The sequence below is a fragment of the Stegodyphus dumicola genome, chromosome X2, assembly GCF_044657685.1.
Source record: "Stegodyphus dumicola isolate Sdum_Otavi_A_Nest chromosome X2, ASM4465768v1".
Lineage (NCBI taxonomy): Eukaryota > Metazoa > Arthropoda > Arachnida > Araneae > Eresidae > Stegodyphus > Stegodyphus dumicola.
In genome coordinates, this window is record NC_140781.1 from 109,499,780 (window position 1) to 109,514,290 (window position 14,511).

The following is a 14,511-nucleotide window of genomic DNA, read 5'->3' on the forward strand; positions in this document are numbered from 1 at the left end:
GAATTATAAGCCAAATAAAATAAAAACATCTGCCCTAAAGATAAGGATAGTGCTGACAGATCAACTTCCAATTCATTGCGTGCCGCGGCGTTCCCCCCCCCTTTATCCATTTTTTGCATTTTTATCATGCCTTTATCCATTTTTTGCAGCAATTCCACTTTTTGTTTAATGGACTTCGAAACATACTTTTGCTTTGTAGATCCTTTACATATTAGTAAATATATATTGGAAGTTCTATTTGACATAATCGGAAGTTCAAGCTTACTTTTCTAAAATTGCTCTAACAGTCTGCAAAAAATAATAAGCCAGATCCAATTCGAAGATTAAGGAACAACGCAATCTGCAACATTAACTGAATTAGATAATTTTAGCTTAGCTTATACCGTCCGTTATACATTAAACGAGCATGTGTAAACGTATTATGCGCATACGCATATTCGCAGCGTATTGACGCATGCGCAGAAAGTTTATTAGCTTTGAGGTCTGGATTATGGGTGTCTGAATTAATGACTTTTGACTGTATAAAAATACAGATGTTCAAGGCCCACCAGCGGCCGAGCGGTAAAATTCACTGAACACTGCTAGTTCGGTCCGAGGTTCGAATCCCGCGAACGGGCTGGCTGCATGGCCGTTTTCGTAGTTTTCCCCAGGTGTAACGTGTATACGGGTTGGTTTCCCTTAGAAAATCCTCCTCGAAGGCATACCTCCCTTTAGGCAGATAGCCCTAGTGTGCTTTTCCATAATTAAATACACATACACAGATGTTCAAGAGTGTATGTCAAATATTTCTTCTAAAACAGTGTTCAGTGGGGACTGTGAGGTATAGTGATTTATATACAGGGTGTTTCATAGATCATGGGACAATTTTGGAGTGGGTTAGAGAATACTAAAACATGCATTTTTTTAAAGGAGTGGGTTGTCTAAAATGACGGGCTAAGGCAGGATCGCAAAAATAAACAAATGGCACAAGAGGAAAATGTGTTTATGTACAAAATCAACGCAAAGTGCTTCTTTGTAGCAATACAGTATTCACGAAAAATGTTCAAAATTTGCGACCACCAGCAGTAATACATGGTTGGTGACATTGCAGAAGGGATTAAGGAACATTTTGAAAAATGACAGGCATTTTGCGCACGCTTGCAGCCTCAATGGTTAGTCGTGCAATGAGCTCCTCCAGTGAGTCAACAGGAGTCTCATAAATGATGCTCTTCAGATGGCCTCACAAAAAAAAATCCAAGCTGGATAAATCTGGCGAACGGGGTGGCCATCAAACGGGTCCATCACGTCCAATCCATCGGCACGGAAACATCAAAGTAATCGCGGACCCGCACGTGGCTATGGGCTGTTTCACCATCATACTGGAACCACATGCGATCACGAACGACAGCCGGAACATCCTACAGCAATTCCAGTAGCACCTCTTCCAGAAAAATATGATAACGTAAGCCATTTGTACATGCAGGTAAGAGGTATGGGCCTATGAGGTAGTTGTTAACAATACCCGACCACACATTCATGGAGAAGCGGGTTTGGAATGCATGTGGACGTGTGCCATGTGGATTAGGAGTTGCCTAAATGTGCATGTTGTTGCTATTAAAGATGCCGTCCTGTGGGAAAGTTGCCTCGTCCGTGAATAGCACATCCGATGGAAAATCTGCCTGCGCCGCACACTGCTGCAAGAACCAATGACAGAAATGAACTCAAAGAGGGTAATCTTTCTCTTACAAGGCTTGGACTCTCTGCAAATGGTATGGGTGTACCATTTTCATGCAATGCTCTCCAAACGGTGGAATGACTGTGCTGCAGATGACGTGCTATAGCTCTTGTAGTCTGAGGTAGTTCATGCACAATATTCAAGATGGATTTTTCAATGCGAGGTTGTCGTGCACTTCTTCTTCCACTCGTTGTGTCAGAGGTGGCTTCAAATGACCCGTTTTCACACAGAGACTGATGCAACCTGTCGAACATTGTGGTCTTCAGCATACGCATGTTCGGAAATCGTTTCTGGTACAACTGTAGCGCTGCTCTGCCATTCCCATTAGCAGCACCATGCATGAGATACATGTCAGCTTTGTCCCTGTGCGTAAACTCGTCCATCACACTCGACATCAGAGTTGTGAATGATCCTCCGATGCATCGGATTGTGATTTGTCCAGCTCACTACCGCCTTCTACCGCTGCATTGCCAGCAAATCACAGCTGTAGTTCCTATCACTGTTAGTGTTCCCTTTTGAGCGTTTATTGTGAATACTGTATTGCTGCAAAGAAGCACTTTGCGTTGATTTTGTACATTAACACATTTTCCTCTCGTGTCGTTTTTGTCCCTTAGACTCTGCATACGTGTACAAAAAATGCATGTTTTAGTACGCTCCACCAACCCTCCAAGTTTGTCCCATGATCTATGAACCACCCTGTATAGATGGTATATAGGAAAAACACTATAACTAACATGTTCAATCAGGGTGCAAGATGAACTGCCCATATGCTACAACTAAATACTTGGGTTGTGTTATAGAGTCATTAGTTTTTTTTTTTTTTTTTTTTTCCAAAGCAGGAGATGTGAAAAATGAGCAACGCCTTTGCCAGGAATCGAACCACAGACCCTCTGGAATGTGCACCCAGCGTGCAGACCATCACAGTACAAAGGCATGCTAAGAAGGTTGGAGAAATACCTTATATACTCCACTTTTAAAGGGCGACTGGATTTTAGAGGACCCAATCGCCAAATCCTGGGTGTGGAGAATTGTCATCCACCAACGTCTTAGTTCGGGTGCCACTGTAGAGTCATTAGGTTTTTTTTTTTTTGGAAGCAAGAAATGTGAAAAATGAGCAATGCTTTTGCTAGGAATTGAACCACGGACCTCTGGAATATGCACTCAGCGTGCAGACCACTACACCACGAAGGCGAAAGAAATACCTTATAATGTTTGGTTACTAAAATTGAATGAAAGAAGCATTTATCATTTAAAAGGTTAAGACAGTAGTTAAGTATTAAAAGTTTAGCAAAGAGCTTGCACATTATCTTATAAAAACAAGTATCAAATTTTAAATGTTTTACATTTGATACAAAAACAGAAAATATAAATAATTGTATATGAACAAGAAGCTGCTGCACATTATTTCCGTTTTCTTTCACATTAGTTGATCTAATAGATTCTAAGGTTGAGCAATGATTTTTCAAAAGTTTTTACTTAAGGTGTAGGATAAATTCTTTTAAAGGTTTCCTATTTAAGGAGATTGTCATTAAATCTGATGTTGTTCAATAAAAAATCTTCATTTGATGGAACTTTGATATCCATCAATAAATTTATTAAAAACAGACAACATTTTCTACCACCTGTTTAAGTTTTAGGTTTTTCTGCCACCGTTTAACTGAACTTGAATGAAATCAGATTAAACCCTAGTTCTCAGGAAGAGAAAGTATGATTATAACATGCAAGACCTGTGTTTTTCTTTTTTAAAAATTGACATACAAAAAGATCAAGCAGTTTTCAAATTAGAGAAATTTTATAAAGGTTTATTTTCAAGCCCCATAAAGACTACTGCTTGAACTGCAAGTAATATCTTTGGAAACTTTAATTTTGATATAATGTAGGCCACTTAGACATGCAAATTGCTTTTTCACTTTGTAGTTTAGAATACATTGTAATTATAAAATTTTATGTTTTTCGTAGAAATAATGTTGACATGCATTGAGAGATAGTTTTTCTTAGTTTTTTTTAATGAATGCATTTTATTTTTCAGTGATATTACTCAAAATTGTTCAAATGCTTCTGAGTCATGTGCATCGTCTTCCAACAAGCGAACAGTGTCATCAAACAAAGTCAAGGTTTTAAATAAACTGAAAGAAAACCCACTTAATCCATTTAAGGATATTACTTTAAACAATTTACAAAGTGACTCTGAAATAATAGATAATTCTCATTCTATGCAAAATTCAGTTCGTCCATTTGGATTATTTGTAAAACCTTCCAATTTAAGCTGTAGTTCATCTTATTCTGAGAATTCCATACATAATTCTAATATATCTTTTAGTTCCCAAAATGATGCTGTACTTCTTCCATCTGGATCTAAATGTATTAAAACAGTGGATGATGCTAATATACTAGCAGAAGATCTGGTAAACAAAAATTACAGTATTGGTAGAGAAAAGAATAAATCACTACGTCAGAAAGAAATGTTTGGTACAGAAACCCATACTCAAACTTATGACGATCAATCATCTTTAGGCTGTGATTGTGTAAATTCCTTTATTACAGATTTCAGGTATCCTAAAGAAGTGGCAGTGTGTGAAAATAATGTGCAAGTGTATCGTTCAAATAAGTTGTCACATAAACGAAATATTAATTTGTGCAGCTGTAATCAAACCAAAGATATGCCATTAGTTGTTGAAAATTGTGCTCAAACAGAAGCAGATGATGAAGATGATAGTGAACCAGCTTACTTATATATTCAGGTACTGTAACATATTATAATTTAAAATGCATAAAGTTCATGTTGATAGTAAAGTTTAATAAATAAGGAATAGAAGATCATAATTATAAGAAGTATTCTGTATTTCTATATCTTGTAAAAATAATGTGATTTTTTTTAATAGAAGAATAATTTCATGCATGTTTTTTATAAAATAGGCAATTAATATTTTTAATTACATAGGAAAATATATATATAAAAAAGATCTGAAAGCAACTTTTCTTATAGATGCAGTTGTGCCGTAAAGAAAGTTTGAGTCAGTGGCTTTACAGGAATTCCCTCTCTCGAAACTACCAAGAGGTTATGATTATATTTTATCAGATTATAGAAGCTGTGGAATATGTTCATGCATGTGGTTTAATGCATAGAGATTTAAAAGTATGATATATACTTCTAGTGGTCATTAAATGCTCTTTCAAGCTAATTTAAAATTGTATTTTATACTGCTTTTACCTTGTGTTGACATAACTGTTAGGTTTGTTTTCATGCTATTGGAAATCTTTGTAGAGAAGCTTTTGAATGGTTATTCCTTTTTCACAGTTTTTTATTTATTTTATTTTTGCTTTTAATTTTTTAACTGAACTACTTAGTGAATTTCATCCTGATAGAGTATGTGTTTAATTTTAAAATAGTGGTTTTTTTTTTTTTTTTTTTTTTTTTTTTTTTTTTTTTTTAGAAAAGGGTTATATATTCTTCTGAAATACTTTGATGCATTCATTGGAAATGTAGGATTCCCATCAAAATAGTAAAAGCTAGGCTGATAGATTTCATTACATATAAATTATAATTTATAAGTAATGAAGAATTTAGCACTTTAATTTATGGTTGTTACCTATAGTTAAAAATCAGCATATAAACATATAAAGGAAAAACTGTCTTGCAAATCTGCATAAAAATTGCGAATACAGATTTATTAATAAAATTAAAATTATAAAAAGTAAAAAATTTAAAAAAAGAGAACATGTAATTGCATTATTAAAAGCACTGAGTGAAAGTTGAGAAAATATTGTCACTAAGGATCTGCAGATACCTTCAAGCATTGAAAAGTGATATCTAAAAGTTGCAGTTTTAGCTATTTGTAGTGTAAAAAATTAATCTGTTGTAGGCTTGGAACTGAACTTAAAGAGGCTTCTTGTGTATTTATTTACAGACTTCTCTACTTTTGAGAAGTAGTTAAAAGGCTACTGTGGCAACATTTTGTGGAAAAATTATTGGCTATTTCAAATGCAAATACGTTTCAGGGGAGAATGCTTACTTTTTTTTCTTCAGTCATGTTGAAATCTGATTAATTGTTGTTATCTGTTAATTGTTTAATTGTCATGTTGAAATCCTCAGCTCCTGCAGAATGATCAAGTAGCTTATTTCCATTAGGTAAAAGATAAAAATGAAGTGTTTCACCTTGAGGTTTTGCTATATAAGATTTCGAGTTCAAAATGGTAAAAAATTCCGTAAATTAGTTAAATAAAGTTCATATAATTATGTGGATGTTCATAAAGCATATGTAATGAAAGGAAAAGATCACATTAAATCATTGTAATTATAAACTAATGTACAGTATTGAATTCATACAGATAGTTAAATATCTTGAAAATTATATCTGTGGTTGTTGACTATGGTTTGGATATGTTTATTTTTACAAAGTAGCATCGCAGCAGATATGTTTAAGAAAAATATATCTTTGTTCAGGATATTTTTAAGGGAAAATGGTTTGTATGTACAAATATGCATGGGGGTAAACTGAAAATCCCATTTAGCTGCCAGTAATTGAACCTAGAATTAACTGTCTGTTGTTTGCTGCCTTAGCTGCTGCACCATTCCTGTGTTTGAAAATTGCTGTATAAAAGTAAAAAAGTCTTTGGAGTAAGAAACATGTCAATTTTTATTTCATTTAAGACCCTGAATGAATGGAACTCTGGTGGCTTGAATTTACCCTCCTTACAGTTTTGGAAATGATTTAACACCTCCCCTCCAATCTTTTCATCAAGGCTGTCGATGTTATTGATGACTGTATAGCATATTTAATTTTGCTGATTCCTACAAATCAGATATGCTTCAGAACATATATAATACTAGTGTGCAGCATGTTTTCAATTATTTTCATAGAATTTTGTGAAACCAAGGAATTGTATCACACGTGTCAAATATTTGAAATAAGTTGGCTGACAGCTAGAAATAAATACGAGGCCTGTAAAATTTATGTTTTTAAAAGCCTTTTTTCTTTTATAGATAGGGGTGCTGAAGATTTTAAACTTTATCACACTGTTTTCTTGCACTTTATGTTAACACTTTCTTGGTTGATGTGTGGAATCAGACTGTTGAATAGGTAATGAAGCAATAATCAAGTAAAATGTTTTAAATGAAAAATATACATATTTATGAAATTATATGAAATACAATTATCATATAAGAATTGTTCTCAGTCATAGATCTTCAATTCTTTTTTCTTTTATTAATAAATCTGCATCTGCTGCTGTTTCTATAAAGCTCAGTTTTGTTTGATTCTTTGTAAATATGTGAATCATATTTGTAAAATAATCTGCAGTTTTCTTTAATGTGTGCTTTTAGATGTCCACCAGACAAGGAGTGTAGTTTATAATGAGTTGACAAATGGCCCTAAAAAACTTGAAGGTGCAAAATTATTTCATGTTTAAAAATTCTATCAAAAAATGTGATTATGTTTTGGGGATATTTGACTTATCAAAAAAGTGAAGGAAAGAACAAAATTTCAGCATCATTTGTAAATGCTTTAATCAGTCTAATATTTTCATTTAAAGCTATGAAAACAAATTAAATTTATCACAAAATGTTAATACCACTTTTCAGTAAATGTACCTAGTAAAAACCATTAATTTCAGCTTATCAAAAAATTTCTGTTATTGAGTTCCTCTACCCATTTCCATGTGTCAGTTTCATTCATTTTGAAAATAGGAATGTAGAAAGAATATTCTTAAATAAAATTTTGGTTTTGTTTGATGTAATACACTTTTTATAATTTCATAGAGTTTGAAGTTTGTGTCTGATTACCACTTTTTTAGCCATCAAATATATACTTTTCTTTGGATGGAGCTATTAAAATTGGAGATTTTGGATTAGCTACCTCTTCTGAGATTGGAAGGCAAGCATGCGAAGATGGTGATATTGCTTTTCCTCATTTGCATACCTGTGATGTGGGTACTGCATTATACATGAGTCCAGAACAAGTATGCTTTATGTTCTTTAAGCCATTTTCTGAATATTTTGTAATATTAGTGTTTATTCAAGTACAGCATTTAAATTAAACTGAAAAAGTATATTTACTTTGATAAAGATTGCAGAATTGCAGAAGGTGCAATATTTTTTATTTGAAACTGTGAGCTGGCTCTAAACGAATGAATGTAAATCAGGATTTGCCATAATGGAAAGCATAACATTAAAAAAAAATTCTTTTATAGAAATGCTTAAAATCTTCAAAGGTTATATATTTAATATGTGTTTATGGAATATTAAAGTTAGTGTAAAAAATGCATCCTAGTTATTTGATGTTGTGCCTAAATATTGTATATGTCAAACAAGTTTGCTGACAGAGTAACTATCCTTATGTTTTCATTCGTTATGCATCTGACTGCAATGCCATTGTTTTATTGAAAAAGATTGTGATGTCAAGAATCTCAAAGTACTCTGCTTGGGATTTTTGCCACTTTTTTTATGTGATTGGCATGAATCTTTTCAAATTTGTTATGTATGCCAAAAATATTTATTATGAATGATGTGTTATACACTTTTTGCCAAGTAAACAATTTTCTTCAGAGTTTGTTATTACTCTTTAAATACTTTGTTTACTTTTTTAATGGGTTAGCTGCACATTTCCTCCTCATGTTTCTTTCATTTGCTGCACAGTAATAAGTGAAGTAAATTAAATTTTTATAATATCCATATTTATCGTAATTTTCTGAAAACATAATATTCAATTACTCATACTTAATTAAGTATGAATAACTGAGTTTGTTATGCTTTGTGAAAGAAATTTTTCCATTTGTTCAAAAAGAGTGATTGAAAAAAAATTGAAACGAAATACGACAGATTGGTTCTTTCTTCCTCCCCTCCTTTAAAAGAATCTTTTTCATAATATTTTACTTGTTACCATTGCATGCAGTTTATAATATATCTTTCTTTAATTTTAAAGCCGTTAATAAAGGTGTAGATTTTTTGTTACTGTAAGTCACTAAGGCTATAATGTGCAAACCATAAGAATGTTGCAGTATAAATATGTGTAATATGCATGAATATATGTTGTATACTTTAACATACTACTGAAATGTGGTGAGTTAATTAAAAGCTGTGAATTACTTTATTACTGTCTTTGTAATATCGAGTGTATTTTTGGATTTAATTTTTATAAATTAACTGAAAGTTTAAATTTCAGTCAGATTTCTTATTAACTGTGTTTTTGTTTTCTTAATCATCCAGTTATTCAGATCTTTTCCTATTATTATTCTATTTTTTGTGTTATATTTCATATGTGCTTAAAATAACTTTTTGTTACATAATCTAAAATTGAAAGAAAGGAATATTGCAAATTGGCCAAAGTATTAGAGAAGCTCTTTTTCCACATTTTAAAGAATAAATTTTATCATTGTAATTTAGTCTTGATATGTGATGAGGTTTAATTTAAAAATATGTAAATATATCTCTGCAAATAAGTTAAAACTACTAAACATTCATAGTCTGACCTAGTTTTGATATCTATAACAGTATGTAGAATCATTTGTATTTTGGTAACTTTCTCATTAATATAAATATGGCACTGTTTTTACCTTTATAGAGGATATAATTCCTTAATCTTTCAGTTTCTTTTCAAATTGGAAAACATTTATAGTTTTAGCATTTTCAATCTCTTTCCTTACAATTTAGTCAGTAACAATTTGACTTATTCAGGGCCCTAGTTTTGATATTTGATGACAGTATGTAGGGTCATGGGTATTTTGGTAAGTTTCCCATTTATATAAATATGATACTGTTTTTACCTTTATAGAGGATTTAATTCCTTAATATTCCAGTTTCTTTACAAACTGGAAAACATTTATTGTTTTAGCATAATGTCTCTTTCCTTACATTTGGTCAGAAACGGTTTGACTTATTCAGGGATAATATCACTGATGCTTTGTAATCCACAGCAGCTGAATTTGTGTGCTTCACTTGGTTGTTGTTTCAATGGTAACTGAACAGCATTCACTACATTTAATGAAGTAAGGTTAGCTTCTTAAATAATTTTTGTACATAAACTTCACAGTATAATTATGCAAATAATACCAACAAAAAAGTAGACATTTCCAAGTTCTTGTTGACAGACTATATTGACATTAAAATAGTAGTAAAAAAAAAGAATGTTGACTTGGAATTTTTATCGACAGTTTTTTCAAAAATTCAACTAGGTAACTGAATAGAAATAAATAATGCATTGGTAAAATTTTATTAAAATATGTAGAAAACGTCAACTTCAAATGACTAACCGTAGAAGAAACTGGCATAAGTTTTATAATGCTGTGATATATTTTTAAACGTTTATAAAACATAGAATTGTAATGCAAGGGATGAACAAGCCAAGCAACCTGTCTAAAAATGCATTTCTCTTAACAGCTGAAAGATAAGGCAGATTACTTGAAAAAGTTCTGGGAGATTTGGTATAATAGGAAAGTGCTAAACCCCATAATGGTACTGTATAATTATTTAAGGAGCTTTAATTTATCTTGGAGTGGGATGAAGTTGTATCTGTTAAACAGGGTATTATTGCTTTTGTTCTTACTTTAAAATTAAGATTATCAGAAGGAAAAGAATAGTGATATTTCTGCTTTGGAAGTATAATATTCCTAAAGTGTGTTCAAATGAATTAAACTGTTTAAAGATGTTATTACTTTATTTACTTTATATAATGGAAAGGGAAAAATTATATCTAGGACAGTTGCTTGGATGTTCATGTTTTAACAGTATTAACTTTTATGAAAACATTTATGAAAAATTTTCCTTCAGTAGATTTCTGATATTCTACACATCTTGGGGTTAAGAATTGCATGGATCAGAGAATTTTGCAGATTATAAATCATGTCTTCTTAATTCCTGTATACACCTCCACCCCCTAAAAAATTACGTGCAGGAAAAACGGATAAAAACTTCTTTGAGAAAGTAAACTCTTTTGTAAAAATGTATCAAAGTAGTTTATTGGGGGGGGAAGTATATTCCCATTTGAAATCACTCTATAAGTAAATTTTTTGCTTTTAAATATGGGGGGGAAATACAGTGGTGGCCAAAATTGTGGACACTTTTGAAAATTTTTATGTTTTTGAACTTTGTATGCTTATAGAAAACGTTACGTTTCACAAAATGCAAACTTGTATATATCATTTTAAAGAGAATTTATTACTGAATTCAATACAAAACACATAATTCAATTATTTGCAATACAAAGAAAGTTAAACAATAATAGTTATCAATATACATTAGATAGTGATGATTGCAGTGAGTTATCAGTACTTAGTAGGGTACCCTTTATTTTTTATTACTGCTTCACATCGATGTTTCATTGAGCTGACAAGAGTTTTAAGCTCTTCTTTAGTTATTACATGATGCCAGGAAACAATTACAGCCTCAATTAATTCCCTTTTATTTGATGGACGCCTCATTCGGACAAGAGTTTTCAAATGATGCCACAAATTTTCGTACGATTGAGGTCAGGACTGTTTCCTGGCCATGACAACAATTTAATGCTCTTTGTACAAAACCACGCTTTCGATATTTTGGCTGTGTGGCAAGGAGCAGAATCCTGCTGAAAAATAAACGAAGCATTGTTGGGAAAGAGATCTCTGATGGAAGGTAGAAGTTTTGGTTCTAGAATAGTGTCAATGTATTTTCTGGCATTGTGTCCCATCGATGACATGAAGGCGACCAATACCATCTGCTGACATGCATGACCAAATCGTAACACTAACTGGGTTCTTCACAGTTGCTTGAATGCAGTCAGGATATAGCTCTTCTATTCTACGTCTTACATATTTTTGCCCATCACTACCGAATGACGATATCTTAGTTTCAGCACTCCATATAACTTGTGACCATTGATCATCTGTCCAATTAATGTGTTCATTTGCCCACTTCATATCACAGTTGCTTGGATGTTCATGTTTTAAGAGTATTAACTTTTATGAAAACATTTATGAAAAATTTTCCTTCAGTAGATTTCTGATATTCTACACATCTTGGGGTTAAGAATTGCATGGATCAGAGAATTTTGCAGATTATAAATCATGTCTTCTTAATTCCTGTATACACCTCCACGCCCTAAAAAATTACGTGGAGGAAAAACGGTCTTTTTTTTTTTTTCCCCCATTGCTTTTCATTCTTCTAGTCTTTTTTTTTTTTTTTTTTCCATTGCTGAAAATTAAGATAAGGCTTTTTTCGTGGAATTCTACCTCTCAGTCCAACATCTGTTAATCTTCTCCTGATTGTTTTTGAACTGACAGAAACACCAGCATCATTCAGATCACTTTTGATGGCCGGTGATGACATTTTTCTATCTTGGAGACATAATCTTTTTATTCTTCTGTCATCAATAGATGTGGTGCACCTTTTTTGGCCTTTTCCTTCTTTGTTTTTTATTGAATTTGTCTCCTGATATCATAAACAAAACTTTCTGACTCCAGATGTAGTCACTGAACCACCTACCTGTCTTGCAATTTCAGCATAGGAAAGATCACTTTTTCGTAACACAATAATATTACATCTCTTTCTAGGTGTCCAATCTACTCTTTTATTTGATGTCATAGCTTCTTGACTAAATATTAAAAATTTTTACAAAAATTCCTACTTGTAATTGTAGTGTATAAGAAACAGGTCCTTCTACAGAACAAAGCAAAATAATGAATTGTTTCAAGTGTAAACATGTCAGCTTCTACTGGCAGTTACTAACATTTGACTGGTTCTCAGAACAAGAACAGTGATTGGCCAGGAAAGCTAGACATTACAAACCACTCCATAACTGTGTTTTTTATTTATATTAAAGTACATATAACTTTTTTTGTATTGCAAATAATTGAATTTTGTGTTTTGTATTGAATTCAGTAATAAATTCTCTTTAAAATGATATATACAAGTTTGCATTTTGCGAAACGTAACATTTTCTATAAGCATACAAAGTTCAAAAACAAAAAAATTTCCGAAAGTGTCACAATTTTGGCCACCACTGTAGATAGTAAAATTAGTGTTCTATTTACAATAACCCCAGCAGTACAAATTTGAGTAAAATGAATGCCTACATTAAATCTATCATGCATGTCCACAGAATGGATATGCGAGATTAATAATTTTGCTAGTATTTTACAAATATGCTGAAATTGAAATTTAGAATTTATTAAAATTTGTTTTTTCCTCTCATCACCACATTTTCCATTTTAATGCCAGAAACATCAACTTGTGCAATTATTAAAACCTTATTTGCCCCCACTGTAAACAAATTTTGTTCGTTGTATGAAGTGTGAACAAATCACCTTCATGGTGCATTGAAGTTGGAACACAATGTTCTGAAAAGCTGTGAATAAATAAATTGTTTGCACATGTTAATCATGTTAGCTCAAAATTAAATTTAGAAGACAGTACAGATATATTTCCTCTACACTAGCTGTGCCTGAGTTTTGATAAAAAAAAAATGTCCTGGCTTTCACAGAATGGATATGCGGGATTAATAATTTTGCTAGTATTTTACAAATGTACCCATTCTGTCCAAAGGTCTTCCTATGCAGCAAAACTACTTGAGAGGTCTTTTATGCAATTGAGAAGTTAAGTAAAAATGTTTTTTTGCTAAAAGAATAAAGTGAAATAAAATTTGCTGCACTTTATGATTTTTGTTAGCTTTACACTTTGTAAAAAATGTGTTAAATGTAATTAGTATGTGTGTTACAGAGTTTAAAGAAGACTTACGACTGTAAGACTGACATATTTTCTCTTGGAATTATATTTTTCGAACTTCTGGTACCACTTCCAACATTTAATGAAAGATACAGGGTATGTATCAGTTTCTTTCTCAATTGAAGTTATAAAATGAACTTTTGAATATTGTACATGGATCGTACAGAAATGATTGACGCAGTGGCTCTCACAATAAAACTGTTACATGATGTGACAGGGAAAACAAGTGAAATAGACAAAAGGGGGGCATAAGCTACTCAGAACGAGTCATGGTTTTAGCATGACACTTCTAAAAAAAGGCAGCCCCATGCAGTGCAAGCATGCATCAAGCCTAGGCCAGTGTTCAACATGCAGAAATAATTGGCAGCAGTCTTCTGGGATGTACAGTGCATTCTTCTGGACTGCCTGAAGCGTGGATGCACCATCAACAGTGACCGGTACTGTGAGATTGTCAGAACTCTGCGACAGCACATTCAACAGCATCGTCTTGCCAAATGGGCATGGCACATGCTGTTGCAGCAGAATGCATGTCCCCACACGAGCGGAATAACCACTACACTCTCGAGGCATTGGTTTTCACTGTGTTGTCACACCCTCCATACTTGCCCGATCTGGCCTCCCTCTGATTACACCATGTTTGACAAGATGAGGAATGCAGTCGGGCCAACATGTGGAGTTTTCTGCCAAATTGCATGCAATTGTCCGTAGGTGGTGCGCCAACATTCCCTCAGACCTGGTTTACCAAAGTCCTCCGGCACTTCCCAACCAGGTGGCAGATGTGTATTGACTGTGCACGGATTATATATAACTGATATATTATTCGTTTTTTGTTATTGAATTGTATTTTGGTTTGTGGCAGCTTTGTGTCATTCATTTCTGTGCAACCTTAATAAAATATGTGTTATCTGTACAGTGCTTTAAGAGGGTAAACATTTTATACTACACTGGTTTCTGAATAATAAGTAACAGCTTGAAAAATCATAATAAATTGGCTGAGTATTTCTAGAAATTTGGATTTGTTATGAATATAAGCAAGCTGTATCAAGTAGCATTATGCAAAATAGTGATGTTACCATTACTTTACTTAAATATGATGCAGCTTAAA

The 14,511-nt window shown here is 32.7% G+C and overlaps 1 protein-coding gene across 4 annotated transcripts in view; it reads left to right on the forward strand.

Annotated features, from left to right (window-relative positions):
• PEK (pancreatic eIF-2alpha kinase) overlaps positions 1–14,511 on the forward strand; it is a 161,171-nt gene that overhangs the window by 90,937 nt on the left and 55,723 nt on the right. For all 4 annotated transcript variants that reach the window (XM_085809295.1, XM_085809297.1, XM_085809296.1 and 1 more), the window contains exons 14-17: positions 3,744–4,455; positions 4,701–4,850; positions 7,508–7,672; positions 13,401–13,502. In XM_085809295.1, the coding sequence (XP_085665421.1) occupies positions 3,744–4,455; positions 4,701–4,850; positions 7,508–7,672; positions 13,401–13,502 (1,129 nt within the window). The remainder of the gene's footprint in view (positions 1–3,743; positions 4,456–4,700; positions 4,851–7,507; positions 7,673–13,400; positions 13,503–14,511) is intronic.